Source organism: Pyrus communis, chromosome 12, assembly GCF_041283825.1.
Source record: "Pyrus communis isolate YQ-2024b chromosome 12, ASM4128382v1, whole genome shotgun sequence".
NCBI classification, from domain to species: domain Eukaryota; kingdom Viridiplantae; phylum Streptophyta; class Magnoliopsida; order Rosales; family Rosaceae; genus Pyrus; species Pyrus communis.
The window spans coordinates 17,802,222-17,826,037 of NC_142576.1; the positions used below are offsets into that span (position 1 = coordinate 17,802,222).

At 38.2% G+C, this 23,816-nt stretch overlaps 2 protein-coding genes across 2 annotated transcripts; both read right to left on the reverse strand.

Moving 5' to 3' along the window:
* Nucleotides 1-582: 582 nt before the first annotated feature.
* LOC137745276 (RNA-directed DNA polymerase (reverse transcriptase)) lies at nt 583-6,976 on the reverse strand. Its single transcript, XM_068485205.2, has 2 exons — nt 4,483-6,976; nt 583-2,410 (listed from the first exon to the last, which is right to left on the reverse strand). Exon 1 carries the CDS (start codon nt 6,877-6,879, stop codon nt 4,579-4,581), a length of 2,301 nt encoding a protein of 766 aa, XP_068341306.2. The 5' UTR covers nt 6,880-6,976; the 3' UTR covers nt 583-2,410; nt 4,483-4,578.
* Nucleotides 1,685-3,460, reverse strand: LOC137744459 (putative pentatricopeptide repeat-containing protein At3g23330). Its single transcript, XM_088680933.1, has 4 exons — nt 3,370-3,460; nt 2,340-2,410; nt 2,168-2,251; nt 1,685-2,086 (listed from the first exon to the last, which is right to left on the reverse strand). The coding sequence occupies exons 1-4, from the start codon at nt 3,458-3,460 to the stop codon at nt 1,685-1,687; spliced, it is 648 nt and encodes a 215-aa protein (XP_088537059.1).
* Nucleotides 6,977-23,816: the final 16,840 nt, after the last annotated feature.

The window sequence follows — 23,816 nt, forward strand, 5'->3', positions numbered from 1 at the left end:
AGTTGTCACACAACTTAAACTCATAAAAATCAATCGTGAAAGTATGAAGGAGAAATTGCATTTCGACCAGCAAGAATTCTTGAGTGCTTCGGAGTACCCCCTTTGACCAATACCTGCATTTTCTTTCCTACCACCCTATTTTGACAAGTCGTCCATGCTATCGCATTATCCAGCCGCAAAACACCGCCTTACTACTACAGATCACCGTCATTCCCACTTCCCACTTCCCTGTGTTTACGCATCTCCACCACCACCACCACCACCACCACCACCACCAAGTATCCGAGACATGAACATGTCAGTCGGTTTAACAACCGAAGATTCAGAGTTATTCAGACATGAACATGTCGGAATGCTATTTGGATATGTTGACCTGTGTTAGGTGTTTAGCTCAAGCACCGTGCTCTAATTTTGAGATAGTTTTGAGTTAGGCATGAAAGGAGACGAACTCAATCACTTGAGAGAGGACGATGGCTGTGATCCATCTCTTGCAGCTTCAGATGCTGAACTTGGGGCATGGCGTTCGAGCGACAACAAGACGGATGGGGGAAATAGAGTTCCTAGTTTGAACTTAAACATGTACTTCCAAATAATTCATTCATTGTTTTTGACCAATTTCCAAGTGATGCCTCTCCATTTTGTTCCTGCTGCTAATTATGAACATTGCTGATACTTCTTTGAAGACATCTTTGTCGATGAACTTGACTGCAATTTTAACCGCAGTGTAGGATGATGGATTAGACATATGGTTCTTGCTGCAGTTGCTCTATTCCTTTAGCAACCAAACCTGTTCTATCCCAATTTTACAACATTCATTTGGTTAAACACTCATACCACAAAAGCCACAATAACTCCATTTGTGATGAGTAGTCACCTGTAAATAAGTAGCATATTTCTCTGACGGCCGCGGCAAATTCACCATAAAAAGTATTCATAGCCATGCGATTCCATATTCCTGTCTAAACAACGACATTTATCAGCCTCCAGTGATGGCGAACTTGATCCGCCAAAGGAAAGCCTCCGAGCAAACTGCTATTGAGTATCACCCGCTATTAACGTGCTTCTGACGAGCAGAAGGAACTTCAAACCACTGCACTGTCCTTGTGTGAGCATCAGAACGCCGCACCAAAGAAGAAAAATAATCAAAAGCCAAAAGCGTTCCAGCAAGGCAGCTGTATCCATGAATTAACATATCAAGTTAGCTGATCAGCAACTTCAAATCAATTCCGGTTTCATCCAGCTTAAACATTCCAATACTTCATAAATGTCCTCCACTTGATAGTGCGATCTATCTCCAGAAACAAACCCATAAATTCTTCCTTCAGCTTCAATGCAGCTCCACCCTGGCACCTTCTTTAGATCCATCTCGCTCGCAACTCTCCTCGTCTCTTCTACTTCATCCCATTGTCCGACACTAGCTTGTGTGTTACTCAACAGAGTTAGGAAGGTGACAGTATTTGGTCATATTCCTTCTCTAATCATCGGATCAAATCGTTTCAAGGCTTCAAAACCATGTCCATGGCTCCCATAGCCCTCAATCATTGATGTCCAAGTCACTATATCTTTGATCAACGTTCTATCAAAACACACACTAGCCGCAGATAGGCTACCACATCTTATGTATATGTTTATTATGGAGGTTTTGAGATGAGTATAGATTTCCTCGCCTTTGCACAATGATTCCTTATGATGTAGCCATGAATTTGTTTCCCAACTTCAAAGCACCCAGGTTTGGAAATGTATCAACAAGGCTTCTTAGTATCTCAGCCCTTGGTTCCGGACCTGAATCTTGCATTTCGCGAAACAGTCCAACAGCTTCACTAAACCAACCATTTTGAATGAAGCCAAACATCATTGCACCCCAAGTAATGTTGTTCCCGCAAGGGATTGCTCTGAACAGCCAATCTGAGTTTCCTAATTGTCCACGCTTGGCATAGAGGTCCAACAAAGACATCTGCAGAACATGATCACGTAACCCACGCTTTATCGCCAAACAATTCAAGCTTTCACCTTGGGAAAGAATACCATGTTTGGTCGTTGCTGATATGACCAAAGTTAATGTCTCAATTCCCGGCGCCACTTTGCCCTGCATATCATTGAACAAATCTCTTACTTTTGCAACATCCCCTCTCAAAGGATAAAAGGAAATTCAGATATTCCAGGAGACAACATCCCTTCTAGCAAGTTCGCTGAAAAAGTCTTCAACTTCGTCGACCGTGCGTAATTTAGCATACATTCTTAAGATTGAGTTCTGCACAGATACATCACACAGTAAACCGTTCTTAATCACATAACCATGAAATTGACTTCCACATATTGCACTTTCAATGCCACAACACCCTTGCAACATCACCAACATTGTACAGCAACCTCATTTCATTGAACAAGCACAACCCACAGGCAACATTCCCTTCGAAACATAACCGGAAATCGTCAAAGTCCAAGAAACCAAATCTCTTTGAGACATTTCATCAAACAACTTACGAGCATAACCATGTCCTCCGCATTTCACATAAAAATAAATCATTGTATTACCAAAATACACACAAAACCCATTTGAATTGCCACACATGAACCATTCCTGCATACATAACGTCACCCTCAAGCAACATAACCTGAAATAGGAAAACGTTGGATTGATTTGATATGACGACATATAAGGCAGCAACAAATATTCTGGTATCAGAATTGGGATCCTGACGCAGTCGTAGAAGAGGTGCTCAAATCTCCTACAAAAGTGGCTTGAGCCATCTTTTGTAGAAGTTCGTCAGTTTCAAAAGGCTTTATTATTTGTCTTTTGGTTTTTCAAGGGTTTTATTGCTTGTCTTTTAGTTTTCTTGAGCAAGCCTTTATAAGTTGCTCTTATGCATTGTATTGATCATCAAATTATGTCTTGAAGATTGTACTTTAAGGTAATCAAAATTTTGAATTATATTTTGATTTTCAATAATTTATTATTCACTAGATTATTTCAATATTCAATTCATTAGTGTGATGTTGATTTTAGAAGAAAAAAAAAATTAGAGAAACAATTGGTGTGTCGACTTTGCTATACTTGTCATTCAAGTTTTATTGTTCTTTACTCTCTTGATCATGAAGTTTATTGTTCTTCACTCTCAATTTTAGACTCTTGATTGCAAACATTTATTACATTTGCTTATAAAAACGTGACATAATATTTAACTAATGTTTGTATATCTATCTTCTTTTGATATTAATTGTTAATGATATTTGATATAGAAATATAAATTTTTTATGTATTTAGCGAATTCTTTTTTATACATATCAATGTACAAAGAACCGGGGGCTAGAAAACTTTAGGACCCCACTTTGAAGACTTGCCTAGGACTCCAAATTCTCAGGGCTGACCCAGTACACTGGTAACCCTTTCATCGCTTGCTTCGTGCCGCTTTACAATCAGGAACGTAAAGCCATCATGCGAAACACCCAACTCACGCATCTTTGTGTACAGCAACAACGCTGACCACATTCGACTTGGGACTTCATCATTAAATTCCACAACATGGTATTTGGTTCTTGAATCGAACCAAAAACAGAAACGGCGCTGTCGAGGTCATCGAAACGAGCTTACAGAGTGATTAACTTTCAAAAATGGGAAGAGGGTTTGATTCCAGTTGAGACCAGGATACGAGTGTGGACGAAGAAGAAGAAGAACGAGTGTGGACGAAGAAGAATAGTTCTTTTGAGTACAGGAGGAGCTACAGAGATTTGTATTCTCAGTTTTGTGCATAAAGGCACTTCAAATCACTGAGCAAACGAATAAAACCTACTACTGGAAAAACGGGAATGTTGTCTCTAACAAACTACCATGGTGAATGAACCAAAAAGTCATTCGCTCGACGTTCGACATTCACGTTGAGATTTTTCAATGTGACCGGCACACAAGGTGATACACCACGTCACTATACAAATGGTGGGATTTGTGTGTTAAAAATTTAATAACTTAAAAAATAAAATTTCCCACCACTTCCATAAAAACATGTGGTGTACCACTCGTATTCCCATCACAATGAAAAATTTCTCGTTCGCATCCCAAATCCAGGGACCTCATAACCAGAAGGAGCTGAGTACTTCAACTGCTAATGTTTAGTGCAACAAAGGAGACATGCAAATAATTAAGTTCATAATACAAACTTATGCAGACTAACATCTCCAACAATACAAGAAACTTATGACGCCTCATCACACAAGAAAACAAAATCGGGTTTCCATATGCAAAATCCGTTTTTGAAGTAGAGGTATGCAAAATCTTAAAATTCGGGAAAAGAGAGCAATTTTCGCTGGTCTATTTCATCAGCTAAGTTATTTACCATCCAAACGGCCTGCGAGAAGTTTTAGTTTACTACTTAATTCTAGTCTACAAAATGAGATGTAAGATGCGGAATCATATATTATCGAAAAGTTTCCTTGTTATCACTACTACTTAATACACAACGGAGATAATGTACAAAAATCACACACCTGGCTTAAGCAGACGCAAGGATTCTCAACCTCAACGCATCAACGGCCCTTGAAGACTAGGACCTAATCACACACCGAACCAGAGGAATGTAAAACTCAGTCTACCTCCACAAATGAAGTACAATCAATGTCCTGAAAGGTGATTCTCCCCATGTATAAATCATGTATATGATCAGGACAAACCGGAAAACATTTCAAGTTGAGGCTTTCGTTAATTGCACCCATACCAGGGACCCATTTCTTTTCATCCATGGGGTTCACATTCAAGTGATTTTGCAGTAGTCGGACCCGATAAACAATGGTATCAGTTCTGTCGCAGAAATGAGCGACACATGAATACGGAGGCTCATCAGAAGCTAATCTAATCAAAGCCAAAGATAACGCCCCATCCACAGGTTTTGGATCAGAGAGATTTTTATCTCCCATCATTTTCACATCCCTTTCTGTGGGAAAGTGTACTTCTTCATTTCCATCTGAATCAAACACTTTCAAATCTTTAGTATAATGTTTCATGGCTTCCCGTTTGGTGGATTCGTGCTTTTCCGCTAGAGTCAATATGCAAGAGAACCTCATGTGATAAGTCACAACAGTTTTGACCATCTTGAAGTTATGGCAGCAGCAGTAAAATTCCAGCCATCTTCTCCCTATACCCGCATACCACTTAATGATATCAGCATCTTCCAGTGCAGTTAGTAAATTAATTGGTTGGGGACGACCCATATGATTTGTAAACCCAATCAACCTAACCATCTTCCTAATAAGTTCTATCGGTGCATCGGCTTTCACACAGAGCTTTGCCAAATCCTCGACTGTGGCCTTAGCATATTTCTGTTCCTCTTCTTCTTTTGCCCTCCTTTCTTTTTCCTCCAATGCCCTTCTAGCTTTGACTGGGTTCAAATGCTTGTGTACTTGCCCTTGGAAATTATCATAAGCATCAACAAGCTCTTGAGGCAGTTGATCTCTAATGTGCCTCAAAGAGAGAAAATCACCTGCTAATAAACTATGGTACCATTCCCAACGCTCCTCCAACGACCCAAGAAACTCTTGCACTGTCTCGCCACCCCAGGTTCTGAAGATTTCCCTGACTTCATTCTCAATTTGATGTTCAGATTTAAACCCACTACTTCTCTTCAACTTCTTATAAACATGACTCATTATTTTCAATCCCAATTTCTTCCTGTTCCTCTCTCTAGCATTTCTCAATTCCAGAGCTCTGACTTCCTTCTGTCTTAGGTACTTTTTTCGTGCTCTGATGGCCTTTTCTGACATGGGGGGATTCAAAACCGAAGGCGGAACTGCCTGTAATTCCATCCCCATAAAATCAATCTTCTCAGAAACTGCGCTATGAATAGCTGTTTTTAGCCCATCCACCTTCAATTCCAGTGTTCCCTCTAAGTACTTCACAACCCAGTTCTTCAAATCCATAGTCAACATCTTAGATCCAGAGGTTATTATTAATATCTCATCCAAGTATCTAACCGCATATATCTTCACTGGCTTAAAAAACACATCATGCTTTGAAACAAGTTCAGTCGAATCAAATTTCGGATGTTCTTGATTCTTCTTCAGACGCATTTCTTGAATTTCTTTATCAAACCCATTAAAGTAGATATTCATCAAAATCGAACTCAACCCGCTTTCCTGAGGAAACCCTCTTCCAAAGCAACAACTACCCAATTCAATTCTCACTGCGCCGCATTCAAACAACTTCTTTATAACATCAATCAAAATCTCATCATCTATCTTCTCTTGCATAAATAAGCACAACTTATTCACATTTCGTTGATCAAACTTTTCGCGGTTAAATCCAACACTAAACCACCAACTGGGGTTTTCTACAGAGTTCTTAAGGTACCTAATGGCAGTATGCCGTCCCATATTAACACGACCACCATAAGAAAATGTCACAAAACGTTCATCATAAACAATTCCCAATACCATCCCAATAGCTTCAATCAAAACCTTCAATTTCAAGTTAGGCAACACCAAAGACTCACCTCTGTTTCTCTGGGCCGCCACCGCAACGCTGCAAGCTCCGACATCAAACCGATTCTCGCACAGCTGCCGACCCATTTCGTGGATTGAGAACCGCTTCGAAACCGAATCGAGAAGGGAGGGGCTGAGGCCGTTGCCGTTCTGGGTTTTTGGCGTAGTGAGGTTTTGGCAGGCGGTGAGGAGAAGAGCGGGCAAAGCGACGACGTTTTGGAGGAGGTTTGTGAATTTGCCATGGCTGTATTGGCTTAGAACTATAGATTTGAGTTGGGATTCTGATAGGGGATTTGTAGAGTCTGAGCGTGGGATTTGTGTGGAAGTTGAGATGAGATTCAGAGGAATGGAGGGTGAAGGATTTGTGTGAAATGGAAGAATGGTTATTCTTCTTCTGAGGTTTATGAGCATTGATGCTAAAACCTCCACTTTCGAATTTGTCTTTGAAACTCAAGGGGAAGAGCGTCAGTTTATATAGGTGAGCAAACGGATGCCGAACCCGCAGGTCGGGTCGATTGTACTTTTGGTTTATATGATTGGGCCTCCATAGTACGTATACTATACATTTTTCTTTTGCCAAATGTACATACGAGAATTTTCTCAGCACATTATTTTTCACGAATGAGCGATTGAGATTTAATCAAATGAGATTTGGTTAAATCTCGACCTTTGCCTTTTGTAGTTTGATGCACAGGAGAGCATCACTCAAGTACAATTATTATTAGAAATTCTTCACCGCACATTTTTATTAACTAATGAACTGTTGCGATGCAACTAAAAGAAGCGTAGGAGAGCAAAGTTCCATATAATATGCTTCATCTGGCCAGAAACATTAAAAAATTCATCATGCACTTGTAATTTTATTATAGAAGAATACAAAGATGTCGTTTTAAAGTACTCTTGACCAAAACTGGCAAAAGTCGATTTGTTAGATTATAACGTGAATTCGTGTATACAGGTTAATCATCTAGAATCAATTCATACACTTCTTAGATATTAATTTTTACGAGAGGAATGTAAGATGGCATTTTTAAAATACAAATAGCAGCTTCTTTTTATAGAGTAGATTTTTTTACTTTGGTTACATTTCCTCGTTGGGGGTGATGAAACCGTGGCCCTTTGGGGCTCGATTAATTGTTATAGACGTAGTGCATTCCCTCACTCTCTGTGTCTTCCCCCTTTTTCTGTCATACCACAAATTTCTGCCATTACACTCATGGCTCTCTCAAAGCTTCCTCTACAGCTCTCTCATCCTCCATAGCACTGGAGAAACTCTACGCCAGGCCTAGCGACAGCTTCACAGAGAATGCCGCCGCCGGAGGAGTTTCCACCAAGAAGGGCCTCGTCATTCGCAAGCCTGTCGAGAATGATGCAGTTCCTCATCCGTGCATTCATCAGTGGCAACTATCAAAAATGTCCACTGGCGTATCTGAATGGAAGAGAGAAAGTGGGAGAGATACGAGTACATAAGATAAGGGATTACCAGCTACGCATGTAACCAGTATTCAACCAATTTTATAAGAAATTGATGCTGAGCTGGACGAACAGCAAAGTTCTAGTAATGAAAGAGAGGCAAACTTTGTCGCTCATACTCGTGATAATTTTGGGGGCAGAACATATTTTTGTACAGTACTGTATATGGATCAATGGCCTCCCCATTGAAGCCGTAAGTTCTTTAAATCATAAGTACCCTCTTAACTGGTTGCACAAGAGCGTATTATAATAAATTTTGATCGAACTAAAGCAAAAACTCATAAACTAAACTGCCCTTGTTAATTCTGCTTTGTCAATTTTATTAGTATGTATCATCTTTTGCTCACTTAACCTAATGGTGCTGCTCGTGGTGCCCCTGGTTTGGGAATTTGGGAATTGCGTAAGTTGTTTTGCAGCTTCAATCGGAATTGCTTCTTCTTTAGATGTGAAGTTGCATGTGGTTATTCATGCCGTGGATTTAGCTTGGGAAAATTGTTAAAACTTTTTGTGGATTGAATACGATTCTTCTTTAGTGGTCAACTTTCTTTCTTCTGCTTCTTGCAATATTCATTGGCATTTGCATGTTTGTTGGATTAATTACCTTGCTCTTTTCTCCCCATGCAGGTTCATGCCACTCATATTTGACGAGAAGGTAGTGCAATTGCTAATTGTTTGGCTAATTTCAGTGTGAATAATTTTGGGAGTTTATTCTTGTCCTCCTTGTGCACTTTTGCTTACATTCATAACCTTTCTTCATGATCGAATTTTTGGTTTTGCTAGTTTGGTCCTTGATGTTTTGTTTTCTTTGTGTGGAGCAAAAGATACTTGGTTTTCCTTTTTCTTCTCTTTCATTGACTTTAGCCTGTGCATGTCAGTTTTTCTACATGTATAGTTATTATTCTGGTCTGTAAGACTATACTGGCTTAATAAGCTATATTTTTTTTATGAGGGATAAGGTTCCTGCCCACCTGCCCTTTGTTTGTACTTTTTTTTTCTATTTAATAAATTTATTCACAACATTGCTTTCCAAGATAGAAATGCTAGAGGGAATTTGAGATTGTATTTATTTAAAAAATGTTAGTTGTGTGAATGTGCCTTTACATAGAATTCCTTCATATATATATATATATATATATATATATATATGTGTGTGTGTGTGGTTCCTTCATGAAACTAATTGAAACAGTTTATTACATCTTCATCATAAAGATTATATACCTTCTTTACTGTTTTAATTTCTACATATACATTTGTTTTGGTACATGTTGATTGATCCTGTATGTCTATTTTACTATTTTTGTAGCTAAAAATGATTTATTTGAACTTCCAACTCCGTCTAATTAGTATCATTGATAACTCATATATTTCATGCATTTATACCATCCATTTCTAGTCTCTTTGTGATGTTTTTGAGTTAAACTAGTTGCATTTTACCTTATTTTGAGTTAGTGTGCAATTACATGTACTTTAGGATCAATTTGAAGGCAAAAGAAGTGAAAACATGCCATTTTTGGGGTTGACCCTTATTCAAACGTGGAAAGAAGTTTAGTGACCTGTTTTGAAGCCTAAATAAAGAATCTAAAACGAATTTGGCTGGTTAGAAGACCAAGAGCAAAATGGGAAAGGAATTGGAATATCTAGCCTAATTTGGAGGAGCCAAATAAGGAAAAAGGTTCAAAACCTTGGTTTAATGGTTGGGATCACCTTGCAATCAACTGGAGCCCCATTTAGCATATAAATACTAGGTTTCTTATCACTTTTTCAAAAGCCCCCCTTGGGGTCGCACAGAGTTCTCTCTCCTCTCTTTTTTTGGCTTTTCTTCTAGAAACAAAACCCTATTTCCCTTCACCATTCGCTGCTACCAAAGAAACCACGCAACCACACTGTTCTTGAAGGATTTCCACATCAGAATTGCTTCAAGGGGTTTTTTTTTTTTATGAATTTAATTTCGCTCATGTTCTTCTTGATATTCATATATTCTGTAATCATGTTGTGTAATTAAATTCATAGCTAGGGATTTCGATGTAGCCTTGCAAACCTACTCTATGTTATTAAGTTAAAGTATTCGATTCATCAATCTGTTTTCTTGTTTCATTCATTGATTTTATAGTTCAATTTGTTTGTTTATCTTAATGTTTGATCACAATTAGGGTTTCTTATAGATTATTTGATCAAGTTTATAGTATACATCATGGTTAATCTTGGTAAACATGTGAATCAATGAAGAAACTGCTATGCATACATCCTGCCATGTGATTTCTTTGGTTCTTGGAAGTTTTCTTGTTCTTAATGGATTCTTATTTGGTAATCTAAGTTGAACATCACAACTAGGTTGCAGATTAAGAGTACTTGATCACAACCACACATCAAATGGATGATCATAAATGAGTAAAATGAACCCTAGTTGCAGATTGGAGAGTTGAATGCGTTTTGACTTAATTTTCATGGAATTGGCTTGTAATGGTGAAATCAGTATCCCTAGTTCCATTCCCATCGTTTCTGAATCATTTTATTATTCATATTTATATTCTCTTGCATTTTAAGTTACTTAACCTTTCAAATCAAAATCCAAACTCAATTTGTTAGTTTCATTGTTTTGTGAGGGTTCACACAAAGCTTGTAATTTGTAGAGGTCTAATCAGTTTCTATGGTTCGACACCCTTACTTGTGCCATTATACTATCCTTATATTTGCACTTGAAAGGAACACAACAATCATTGAGATATATTTGGCACATGACTGAAGTGAGGAAAAAAGTTTGTTTGATGCACTAATTTAGTTGCTCTTACATTGCATTCGATAGAGTAAATGAAAATAGAGGGAAATAAGGATTTTATGTGCACCTTCAGAATCACAACTAAGCTCTACCTTCGCTTATGCCCCCATTTGTTTTTTAGTATGTCCTACTATTTTAAGTTAAATTTAACAAACCATCCACACTAACAACTCTTTTTTTTCAAAATAGCAACTAGCTGAAAATCTATGCAAAGGAAAATTCATAATGAAAACACCTCTACATAATGAAGATGAAGAAAAAAACGCCATTTCAAAATCCACCGAAACAAAGTGATGAGCCTGAGAACAACAAAATAGGAAATAATAGGTTTGGTGCTTTGATTCAATGTGTTTGATGTTTTTCATAAAATTTTGGTTTGTTATTGATTGGTGATGGATGATTGGTGTTTTTTTTTTATTGTTTGATAAATTCTACACCTTACCTACATCTTACAACTCATACCAATCGAACTATTCAACCATGTCAATAAACTATTCAACCCATACCTTTCACTTTTTCAACACTTCATAAAATTTTGAATTTTCACCAAAACCAACCCTCCCTTCACACTATCTAAAACCAGCTATCCCTTAGTGGGGGAACTTTTGGAGCTTTTATGAAATTACATAAAGTTTTGATATTTTTGTGTATTTCCACTTTGGCCCAAGAGTTTACATTTTTACGTAAAGGCCCAAAATCACTGAAGGACAAATTGTTTTGCTCCTTTAATGAAGTTTTTGTAATTATTGAAATTTTTGGATTTTAGTTGTAATTACATGAAATTGTGGACTTTTGTGTTTTTACAAAGTGACCCCAAAAGTTTTTGTTTTTGCATTGTGGCTCAATAGTTGAGGTCATTGCATTTTCGGCCCAAATTATGATGATAACAAAATGGTTTTGTCTCTTTAATGAGAATTGGATTTTCATTTCATTTATTTCCATTTAAATGAATTCTATGAATCTGAAAACCAATTGTTTAAGTTGTTTTCTTAGTTAATGTGATTGATTAAGAATATGGTGATTATGAACCAAAGGCCTCAATAATTGAGCTATGTGATTGGGCGCTTTACATTATGAATTTTTGGGTTAAGTAGTTTAGATTTGAATGTAATTTGATTAGTTCAAATGCGTTGTAAAAAGGCATAAGTCCATCAAATGTGTTGTAAAAGGTCATAAGCCCTTCTCTTTATTTCAAGTATTCTTTTTTGTTTATTTGCATGCAAATTGGAATAGTTGGGTCCAACGCCCAATAGGAAATGATGGTTTAATTAGATTAAACGCGTAACTAAAATCAACAACTACCTACCTTAGACCCAAGGTCCAACACAAGGTTCATGTTGGATCAAATCAAACGGTTCATAATCATCCTAAGACCTAAAATGCCTATATAGTCCATACGTGGATGCAATGCATTCGTTAGTAGTTCCATATAGTCTCGCGTGTTTCATCGAAATAGTGGGAGTATTATATACTACTAATTCATATAAACTTGAACTAATGGTTGTCATAGGCCCAAGTTCTTTTAATAAGATTAAAATGAAATTGATGTAGCCCAACACTACTCCCTTAACAAAATGAATATTAAGTTGATAAGCGAGAGATGCTTTGAACATCTCTTCGTAGGCATTCTACCGTGGTGTGCTCCAATCATTTGTGACTCATACACCGGCTTTACCCTATCATAGGGAAGTTCAAAGTATGTGCTTACATTCTGGAGGAGTTCATATGTACGTACATGATGTGGTGAGGTCGGCAATGAGGATGGCCAACATCATATCATTGTGAGGCTATTCTTGAACCCCTACACGAACTAGCATGGTGGGAATGATTAACTAAGTGCAATGGTGCCAACATCATATCATTGTGAGGCATCATTCTCTAGAGGCCAAACTAGATGGGTAATTACAAGAGTTGTAAATGACTAAAGCGTTATTCTTTCATCATTATTGTTGCTAAAAAAACACCATACCCCGCTAAGAGTTCAACATAACTCTCAGATTCCATTGAGGGATGTGGAATTTGCCAAAAATAGCAGGTGTTACTATTTGATTTAAGACCCAATCAAGTGGATTTTTTTTTTTTAAATCAACAATCTAATACGATTTCTGTTATGTTATGTAATTAACGACATGCCTAAAATTACACCTACCATAATACTTGACAAAAAGAGCCTTAGGGGCCAACGTTTCCTTGCTTGGTATCATCACATTGAGAATGTCTCAAAGACGAATGACATATCGTATGTGCTCAAGCAATCCCCTCCTCATGTACCTCCTATGAAACTAGCTTCAAAGGAGGAGTGTCAAAATTATGCTAGACACTATGAGGATGACTTACAAGCCAAATGCTTAATCCTCACTTCACTTAGTGAGGAGCTTAAGAAGCTACATAAGCACATGGACACTTCATGTGCCAAGGTTGATAGTTTGCATAAGATGCATGACATTGAGACTAGTAATCTACGATTCTCAAATGTTTGTAGTCTATTGAATGCCAAAATGGCAAAGGGATCATCGGTCCAAAAATCCAAAGGAAAATCCTTTCATTGTGGAAATGATGAACGTTGGAAGAAGAAATACAAGGTGTGCATTGTGAGCCTTATGACACGAACTTTTGAAGGGACTATTTCTGTCATGGAGAGTGCTTTTATAGTAAGCTCCAATTCCTGGATATTTGATTCAAGCGCTAGTCAACATATATGCAATTCGTTGCAGGGACTAACAAGGAGCAGGACACTGCACAATAGGGAGATAATTGTGCAAGTTGGGAACATCACTAAGACCTCTGCAAAAGCAGTAGGCACCAACATGCTTAAACTACCCTCTAGGGAAGTCTTGGAACTTAAAAATTGTTTATATTTTACTTCATGTATAAAGAATTTGATTTCCATCTCTATGGTTTTACAAGATGGGCACTCAGTATTGTTTGACAAAATGAGCCGCACTTTATACTTGAACGGTCATATTATCTCTCATGGTAATATGATAGAGGGACTTTTTCACCTAGAGACAAGTAGTGGGATGTACTGTATTGAAAGCGCGAATACCTCAAAACCCAAAAGGACTAGAGAAGAAGCTAACCAAGAAAAGATATGGCATCTTAAACTTGGACACGTGAACCTTGATAAGATTCACAAGATGTCGAAAGATGGATATTTCCGCCCATTAGGTAATAACCAAATGGGTACTTGTGATGTTGCTTGAAAGGGAAGATGACTAAATCTCCATTCATTGGGAAGGGAGAATGTGCCACTGAAATTCTAGGGTTAATCCACACTGGTGTATGTGGACCTATGTCTATTACATCGAGATGAGGCTTCTCCTACTATATCACATTCACTGACAATCACTCTCGGTTTAGCTATGTGTATCTTATGAAGCACAAGTCAGAATCCTTTGAAAAGTTCAAAGAATTCAAGAATGAAGTTGAGAAGCAAACTGGGAAGCAGATAAAGATCCTAAGATCAGATTGAGGAGGAGAGTATCTAAGTAACGAGTTCCTAGATTATCTCAAAGAGTGTGGAATAATATCACAGTGGACTCCACCGGGAACTCCACAACTTCATGGAGTTTCTAAAAGGAGAAATCGAACCTTGATGAACATGGTTTGTTCTATGATGAGTTTTGCCGATCTACCAGTAACATTCTAGGGATACACTCTATATACAGTAACTTACTTGCTTAATAGAGTACCTTCCAATCCAATTTCACAGACACCCTAGGAGATATGGCACAGAAGAAGGCCAAGTCTTAATCATATTAAGATTTGGGGTTGTGAAGCATATGTCAAGAAGCTTGAAGCTACTAAGCTTGAAGTGAGATTAGTTACGTGCTATTTTGTGGGATATCCTAGAGAAACTATGGGATATGAATTCTACCATCTTGATGACTAGAAAGTCTTTGTCGCCACTACTGCTAAGTTTCTAAAGGACGAATTTGTTCTCAAATGACCTACAAGTAAAACGATGGAAATTAATGAGATTAATGATAAACCACAAACAAACACTCGACAAGTTGACAACCCTATACCTGAACCCTTAGCTCTATGTATATCTGAACAAGTCAGCAAGCCACCTAAAAGGTATGGCTTGGATAATGACTTTGGGGAATTGCACATTCTGGGTGACAATGACACAAAAGAGGACCCTAGAAACTACACTGAAGCAATATCTAACATTGATTCAAAGAGGTGACAAGAGGCCATGAAATCTGAGATGGATTCTATGTATCAAAATCAGGTATGGACTCTTGTAGGCCATCCAGAAGGTATAGTACCTGTTAGAAACAAATGGGTCTTCAAGAGAAAGATAGGCGCTGATGGGAACGTGGAGACTTATAAGGTAAGCCAAGGGTTACAGGCAACGAGAAGGGATTGACTATGAAGAAACCTTCTCTCATGTAGTCATAATTAAGTTCATTCGGATTTTGCTTGCTATAGCTACGTACGCGATTGTATGGAATTTCGTAAGCAAAGGTCTGAGAGAACTCCTTGCTTTTATGTAACCAATTATGTGGGTTGCTTAACAAGTATCACAACACTTTAGAAATTAGTGTAGATCTTTAAATGATCATTCCGCGCTTTGGCAAAGGTGAAGCTTATAGACTATGTAGCATGTCGGCAGTGAATTAAGCCTTGTATATGCATGCTAACTTGTTTAACCTTTCACAAAAACGTGTGTTTGTATAAGTTTAGCGCGGTTTACTACTTGAACGGCAAGCCGTAGGTAGTCTTCTGGAAACAATAGGCTACCTTAGTGCACTCAGTATCAGCATTAGGGTTCCAGGGCAGCAGTTCATAGGGCATACTGCGTAATGTGCTTCATCTATCACTAAGGCTCGGTTCCCCACGTACTACGCCAAAAGACCCAAAATTCTTTAGTTAGCTAAGCCTTGAAAAAGACCATTGTAACTACTTCTAGGAATCCTAGCGCAAGCCATCGTGCACCTAGTTATACCAGAGCAGCCCAACTCATCCATGTCTGGATATCGGAGTGTAAAGTTTATCCTCTGGTATTGGAGAGCAAACCATGTAGGTGTCGGGAAATTGGTTTACCCTCTCGCACTCGAGAGCATGGCTAGTCCCTAAAGAGGGTGCAATTCCTACGATAAGTCCCTAAGGAGGGCGCGACCTTCTTTTGAAGTATAGGTGTGATCAGTTGTTGTAAGCACGCAGTCGAGCCAAGTTGTAAATTACTTCTTACTTTGTCATTGAAAAACGAGTGAAACAAACAAAATCTTAGCTGTAAAGTAGAAACTGCGTAACTGGATAGTCATCGGCTTGAGAGGTGGTGCCCGTCGAGTTGCTTGAGTATTCGGGCTTTGATGTAGTGGGAGGTCACGTATGGTAATTCCTCAGATTGTAGATGTTCCACTGCTTTTCGATCTTTTTGTCATTCATGGTAGTGAAGGTGTAACTACCCTTGCCGCCTACTCTGCTGATCTTGTATGGACTTTCCCATATAGGATCCATCTTCTTGGAGCCTTCTCTGCAAGTAGTGATGAAGGCTTTTCTTAGGACTAGATCTCCGGGCTGAAACTGTCGAATCTTGGTCCTTTTGTTATAACTGGAGAGGAGCTGCTGCTGGTAAGCTGTGATGTGGGTGATGACCTTCTCACATTCCTCCTCTGCCATATCCAAATTTGTGGCCATCTCATTTTCATTCTGCTCGATTCTTAGCAGTAGAGTGTTGATACTTGGCACAATGACATTAGGATGAATGATTGCTTCTGAACCAAATGCCAAAAAGAAATGAATATCACCGGTTGCTCGTCGTTTGGTTGTACGATACGCCCATAGACATCCGGGAAATTCGTTTGGCCATTTTCCTTTCTTTTCGGAAAGGGATTTCTTGAGGCATTTGAGAATCGTCTTATTGGATGCTTTTACCTGCCCATTGCCTTGGGGATACCTCGGTGTGAACATGTGCTGCTTGATGCCATTTCTGGAAAAACTTTGCCAAATCTTTGCCCACGAATTGTGGGCTGTTGTCGGTGACGATGGATTGAGAGATGCCAATCTTCGCCTTCTCTGCTTTAAACCTCTTCACATAGTAGCGCAACGACTCCTTTGGATTCTTCTTCACATTGAACAAATTATCAGACTTCTTCTTGATTGAGCGGTATGATGAGTATTCTTTGGTGAAAGCCAAGGAAAGCTCATTAGATTTCCAGATGAATCATGGCGGTAAGGTGTGAAACCAATCTTGCACCTTGCCTTGTAAAGCAGTGGCGAATATCTTGCACATAAGATCATTGTTGTTCCGATAAATGACCATTATGTTTCGGTAGTGCTTTAAGTGCCTCTCTAGATCGGGGGCATGCTGAACTTGCATGGTGGCTCTGCCTACTCGATCTCGTCCGTAAAGGGTGACTTGCTTATGTTGGTCAGGTCTCATCGTAACGCCTTATAAATGACCTTGTTACGTTGAAAATCATGTAATCGGTCGATCAAAAACCTTTGTACTTCTTCCTGAATTTACCTTTGTTAGGGTAGTGGAGCTCTCGGTTGCCCCTAGTCTTGACTTGCTCGTCTAGGCTACTCTTCTATGTGCTTGGCTCGTCTACACCGCGACTGCGGTGCATGTGGTACATCATTACACGAATGAACAGGTGGATGATGCTCCTTGCGGGCCTAGCCACGAATGAACACTACGCTTGAAAGCTTGCTCATGTTGATTATTGTAGTATGGCCCTAACCGTGAATATATGCTCGTCCATGGAGCCTAATCGAGAGCACACTCTTTCACGCGCTAAGACGAGAGTATACGCTATCTCACGGGCCTAGTCGGGAGTGTGTATTGCCAAAATGCTCGTTTCGTGGTTGGTCGAGTGGCTGCTTGATGGGATGCTGCTGGAAAGGTTCTTCATCATCCCTTATCCTACTTTAAGACACCTTGTTTAGGGCACGTTGCATCTTGGTGCGCTGCAAGAGCTGATTCACCAAAGTCATATGTTGTTCTCCATTTGGGTTAGAAGATCTTGGACAGAATGCATCTCCTTAAGTAACGAAAGTGTAATGGACTCCGGGTGCGAGATTTGAGTTAGGAAATGTCAAATCTGAGGAGAAATAGGGCGAAAATGCCCTTGGTTCAATCGTCAGGCCATAAATCTGAAGCCATGATGGTTGGACTGCTTGGGAAACCATGGGAGTGGGCTGCTCCACGTGCGGCATATGTGCGTGTTGGGCCTGGGCTCAGCTCGTGCTTGGTTGTGGCTCGGGTTGGCTCACCTTAGGCTTGGACCTATGTGGTTTAAAATGGCATGTTTGGGCCCTCTGGTCTTGGGCTCAGCATTGAAGTAAACTGGGCTCGTGATGACCTTGGGCCCGTGAGGTATAGGCCGCTGCTTCTGCCGTGGCTGCCAGATTATGGGCTTGCTCTAGTTGGGCCTTCTTGCCTTGGGCGGGGCTGAGTTCCCTTATGGCGCGGGCATGGGCTCGCTGCTGCAAGGTGACATGGGCCTAGGCTTACGACTGCAAAGTGAGGCTTGCTATTTAGGCTCGGATCTCACCGTGAGTTGCTATAGTGGCTGCTGTCGTGGTGGCTACCACGATGGTGCCCTGTAGGGGTGATGCCGCTCCACTCGCCATTGCGTTGAGCCTCATGGATCGTCGTGGTCCAAATCCTTGAACGTAAGAAGTTCTGTTCGTCGTGGTTTTTGAATTTCTTGTCATTATACTTTTCTTTTACATTTATCCAAAGAATTTTTATATAAAAAATTTCTAGGAATAAGAATGTACAAAAAATATACGAATGAACAAAAAATGAATGCGAGAGTCTTCTTCGAGTGTGTGAATCAAGACTCTCAATGAAAGTACTAATTTGTGGATGAACAATTGACACCTAAGATCAAGGCCAAGAGCCTCACGCGCCCACAATGAATTTGGGGGAGGGGGGGCTTTGGTTGAAAAGTCACCAATGCCAAAGTTAGAAATTTAGAGAGAAAATGTATAGAAAATTTTCGGAGAAGAATGAACTTTTTGTTTTTGGAGAAATGATGGGCTATATATAGGGGTGGCCGGCCCTATTTGGAGAAACAGGGACTGGCCATATAGTGAAATTCTTGCTATAATTGCAATCAATTAGGAAATTAATCAATTAATTTTGGTAATTAATCCGAATTTGAAAAGAATAATTGGAAGTTACCTTGTGGGTGAGGATTTGATGAGGAATGATGAAAGGATTTTGAATAAATACCATTTTGATCACCTTTGACCTCGTTTGAGCCGTTGTTGTCCGTTATATGCCCGTGGGAATCCCGATGTGCCTTAAGGGTAATTTTGTCTTTTTCACCCAAAAGTCCACGTGTCGCCTCTATATTTTTCTTGATTATTTTTGGCTCCACAAGTATGGCCTAACACTATTTATTTAAAAATATTTTTTGCAGGGCTATAATTATGGACGAGATTATATTTAGTGTGAAGTTTAGACTTAAATGATTTGCCTTTCATTGTCAATACTATAAATGTACCACACATACTTTAATTAGATTTTAAGATATACTCTCATTAAGGGTTGTTGCTCTTGGAAATAAGTGTCCAAAAGTGTGGCACATCACCTTTTTGGTTTGTTCATGCATATGCATTTCACAAAATTCCTATCACATTCTGACTTGTAATGTTGTCTCATCAATATTGTTCACTGCTTTCACGCGAGTTGGGCACGCAATTTAAGTATGTCCACATGGGCTAATTGTCACTTTTTTGCTGATAGCCAGCTTTTCACTCTTGATCTACTTAGATTTTCACTTGTTCGGTGCTTGGTTAGATTTTATCTTTGGAGTGAGAGAGTGCATTAAAGCTTTGAAGCTTCTCCTCCTCATTTATGAAACATTAGTTGCCAAACCAATTTTCATGTGAAAAATTGCCAATCATTGAGAAATAGGTGTGTATTGTTTTCATGGCCTAACTTTAAGTTTCAAATCTTCATTTTAGATGTAGATCAGATTCATGTCAATTATTCTTCCTTCAACTGTTTGATTGGAGAAACTAACTTGTTTTTTGAATCCACACTTCATATCATTCTACAGGATATTCCGCTTGATACCAATTTCATTTAGCCCTTTCGATTAGAGATGACCTTATTTGTACTGTTTCTTTCTCTCTCCTATTTCTTCTTCGTTTTCTCTCTCTTCCTTCTCCTTCCTACCCATGTCTCTATCTTGCTCTCTCTCCCCTCCTTCTCATTCGCCATTTTATCTCTCTTCTCCTTCTTCCTACCTCTCTCTCTTATCATCCTTCTTTGTCTCTCTCTTTCTTATTTCCCCAGATTATGAGTGTTTTTTTTTCTTTTATAAGAACGAATGAGATTTTAAATTTTTGGTTTGGCAATTTAGTATTTTTTTTCTTTTTTGAAAGTATTTGATTTTAAGGTCTTGATTGATTTGGATGCATGAATTTTGAATCTGATCTTGCGTAAGTGCGGAATTTTGAAACTGATCTTTGCAGAAATACTGGAATTTTGAAACTACTCTTGCATAAGTGTTTTAAAATTTTTGAAATTGGTATTGCAAAAAGTGCTGAAATTTTTTAAATTGATCTTGCAAAAATGTTGAAATTTTGAAACTGATCTCGCTAAAGTATTAGAATTTTGAAACTGATCTTGCATAAGTGTTTTAAAAATTTTGAAACTAGTATTGCAGAAAGTGTTGAAATTTTTTAAACTAATCTTGCAAAAATGTTGAAATTTTGAAACTGATATCGCAAAAGTGTTGAAATTTTGAAACAGATATTGCAAAAATGCTGAAATCTTGCATAAATGATCGAGGAGAAATTGGGCTGATGGCATATAGGTAATTTTGTTGAAATTAAAGTATACAAACCAATTCTACTAAAACATATACAAACTGGTTCTACTAAAAAAGTATACAAACTAATTCTACACATAGTTGAAATTGCTCATGCAGAAATAGTGGAAGAGAGGTTATGTTGATTGCATGTTTGTAATTTTGTTGAAATTAAAATATACAAACTAATTCTACTGAAAAAAATATATACAAATTGGTTCTACTAAAAAATGTACAAAACTAATCCTGGTCCTGCAAAAATGGTGGTGGTGGGGTTAGGGGTTAATGGCATGTATGTAATTTTGTTAAAATCGCTTAGGCTGAGCTTTGTTAACTAATGGATCAATCAGGTGTGTAGGATGAAATTTTCAAAAATTGGCTTCCTTTTTAAAAGTTCTCTTCATGAAATAATTAAAAACTAGTGAAATTCTAGGTAATACTAGCAATAGTGCCCGTGCGTTGCTGCGGGTCTTAAAACTACTGGATGTAAAAGAAGAAAACAGGCAGTACAAACTTGTAAAGGATAGTTTGTAATTAACAGATTTTTAGTATGTTCATGCTATTTAAACATAGAAAATAAAATAAGAAAAAGAAGCAGAGTGTTGACAGAAAGTGGTAAACTAGAATTTCAACACTGTCGACTATTACAAATATACAAATTAACAAAATGCAAATCAAAACTAACCAATTCAATTAGATAAAACTGCAGATTTCATAGGTATTTGTTAAGGTGTAAGCTTAAGGCAATAAATTTATGCAAACACGTTAAGTATGTGCGTAATCTATCATAAATCAAATGTAAACAAAATATGAAAAAATAAATAGGTAAATATGCTTTAAAATCAGTTCACAAAAAAGGGAATTAACATGCCATCACAACTTTTCAAACCGCTATTTTATTTATTAGGTCTCACCTTCAAGTGTTCTAAAATCGTGGAAGGTGTTGCATATGTCCTTTACTTTGCAAAAATGAAATGTGCAAAACAAACAGCCAAATGAAACCTGTAATCATAAATTTTAAAAGCATCAGAACCATAATAACTTGTTGTTTCATACACCTTAATTCCCTTAAGGAAATAACCTTAATTCTCTTGGTTCGGGTTATGTGCGAGAGCTCTGAAAGGTGAGAGCATAGGTGAAGGGAAAGGAGGGCAGTTTTGGGTTATTCAATATTTCATTAAACGTACACTGTTCACCCGTGTGTTTTGAAAATAAGCTGTTTTTGGAGGCTACTATTGGCAGCTTCTTGTCAGCTTCAGGTTTTGGGCTTTTTTTCACCCCAAACTTTGAAACAAAGCTGCTTTTCAAAGTTTACCAAACACCAAAAATTCTCATAGCTTTTTTTCATAGTAGCTTTTTTTTTAATCACCTCAATCCCATACTGCACCGCAAAGGTATGGAGAACTCAGGCCACATCGAACTGAAAGGGCTAAAGATAGCCCATCCAGAATTATGGCTCTACAAAAAAATTATTTTTAGTTAAACAGTGTAGGCCATACTCATATACCATCTTCAACCCAATGGGCTAAACATAGCCCCTCAATATAGTTTTAAGTTTATACTTTAAATTTATTAGTTCATTTAATTAAACTACTTTTGAATGTTTACAAATCTAGCTGTTAAATTTGAATCAATTATTGCAAATGAGGAGTTGGGCCAAAAAAGGGGCTACGAGGAAGCTAAATTTTGCTAGCATGATGCCCTGTTGCAATGATCCCTCAATAATTGGAGCAATGGTAACTCACCTAAAAATTCATGACTGTGAGTCCCTTAACTTATCAAAACGTGCAACTATGGTCATTTTTATCAACTCTGTCATAATTCCGTAAAAATGACTCATGTTAGAAGGGCTATTACTACAATTGGGTTAAAGTTGAGGGATCATTACTCCAATTAGATTAAAGTTGAGGGACAATTTCTTCAATTGGATTAAAGTTGAGGGACAGTTGCTACAATTTTTTTTCATTTGGTTTTGCTTATTTTTCCCCTTGACTGAAGTTCTAACGAAGTTGACAAAAAGGATTATAGATGCACATTTTGATGATGTAAGAGACCAATGGTTATGAATTTTTAATTGATGGACCATTGCTCTAATTGAGTTAAAGTTAATAGACTATTTTTATAACCTAACTATTGATTGAAGATTAATTTTTGGGCAAATCAAATTATTTTTTGGCTTTTAGACGTTTAACCTCTCCATTGGTGATGACCTTAATGGTGAAAGAGGAACCAAGGTTGGTCATTTAGGTGGTGCTAGCAAGGGCGGATCCACATAGGGAGGTCTTAGGACCCGTCGACGATCCTAAATCGTTGCCATAAATTTTCCGAGGACCCCTCATACTCGAGCATGAGGTCTATGTAGGTTATAGGTTGCAGATTGCAATGGTTGTCTTCTTCTCGGAGAAGATGACCGCGCACGGAGAAGAAAGAAAATAGGGACCCTTCCTGCCTCTCTCCTCCTTACTTCTGCCATGGTCTCATCCGTCGGTGCCACCCACTTCTCCTCCAACCTTTCTCTATCGTCTGGCAGGGGCAGTATATAAGCCCAAATTTCCCCAAATTATTTCAACCATCTTAATAATTTTTCTTATAGGTGAAATTTTCTTCATAAGGTTAGTAAGATGGATATGATCTGTCATGGCTTCGGGAGAATGGGGAAGGAGGCGGTTGATGAATGTATGACAGTTTTGTTCTTAATGAGAGAGAATGTGGATGTTTGGAAACTAGTAAAAGAGAAAAATGGTGTGTTTGGTTAGAAAGATAGTGGAAGTTTTGAGAGAGTTTTATTTGACGGGTGTTTTAAATTTAGTAGTTTATATTAGATATTCAATAACTTAGGTACTTCCTAATAACTTATGAAACCTCGTAATGAATACTTGAATTATGATTTTATAATTTGTAATATTGTTTTGCATATGATTTTTAAATGAAATGTATTATATTTAAATTTTCAATGTTATTTTTGTTTATAAATTTTTTGACCCTTGTAATTGGAATCCTCAAGTTTAAAACCCTGAATCCTCCATTGATTGCTAGGTGTTTGGAAACCTCCCTGACATCTTAAGCCAATTGTTGAGGATATTAGATAGCTGGACTCTAAATTTCAATACATTAGTTGGAAGCAAATCTTTATAGTAACAAATTTTGTGACGGATGAGTTAGCGCGCAGAGAGAGAGAGAGAGAGAGAGAGAGAGAGAGAGAGAGAGAGAGAGAGATTCCAACAAATCTTTATAGTAACAAATTTTGTGACGGATGAATTAGTTCACTGAGAGAGAGAGAGAGAGAGAGAGAGAGAGCGAAAAAAAAAAAAAGAAGA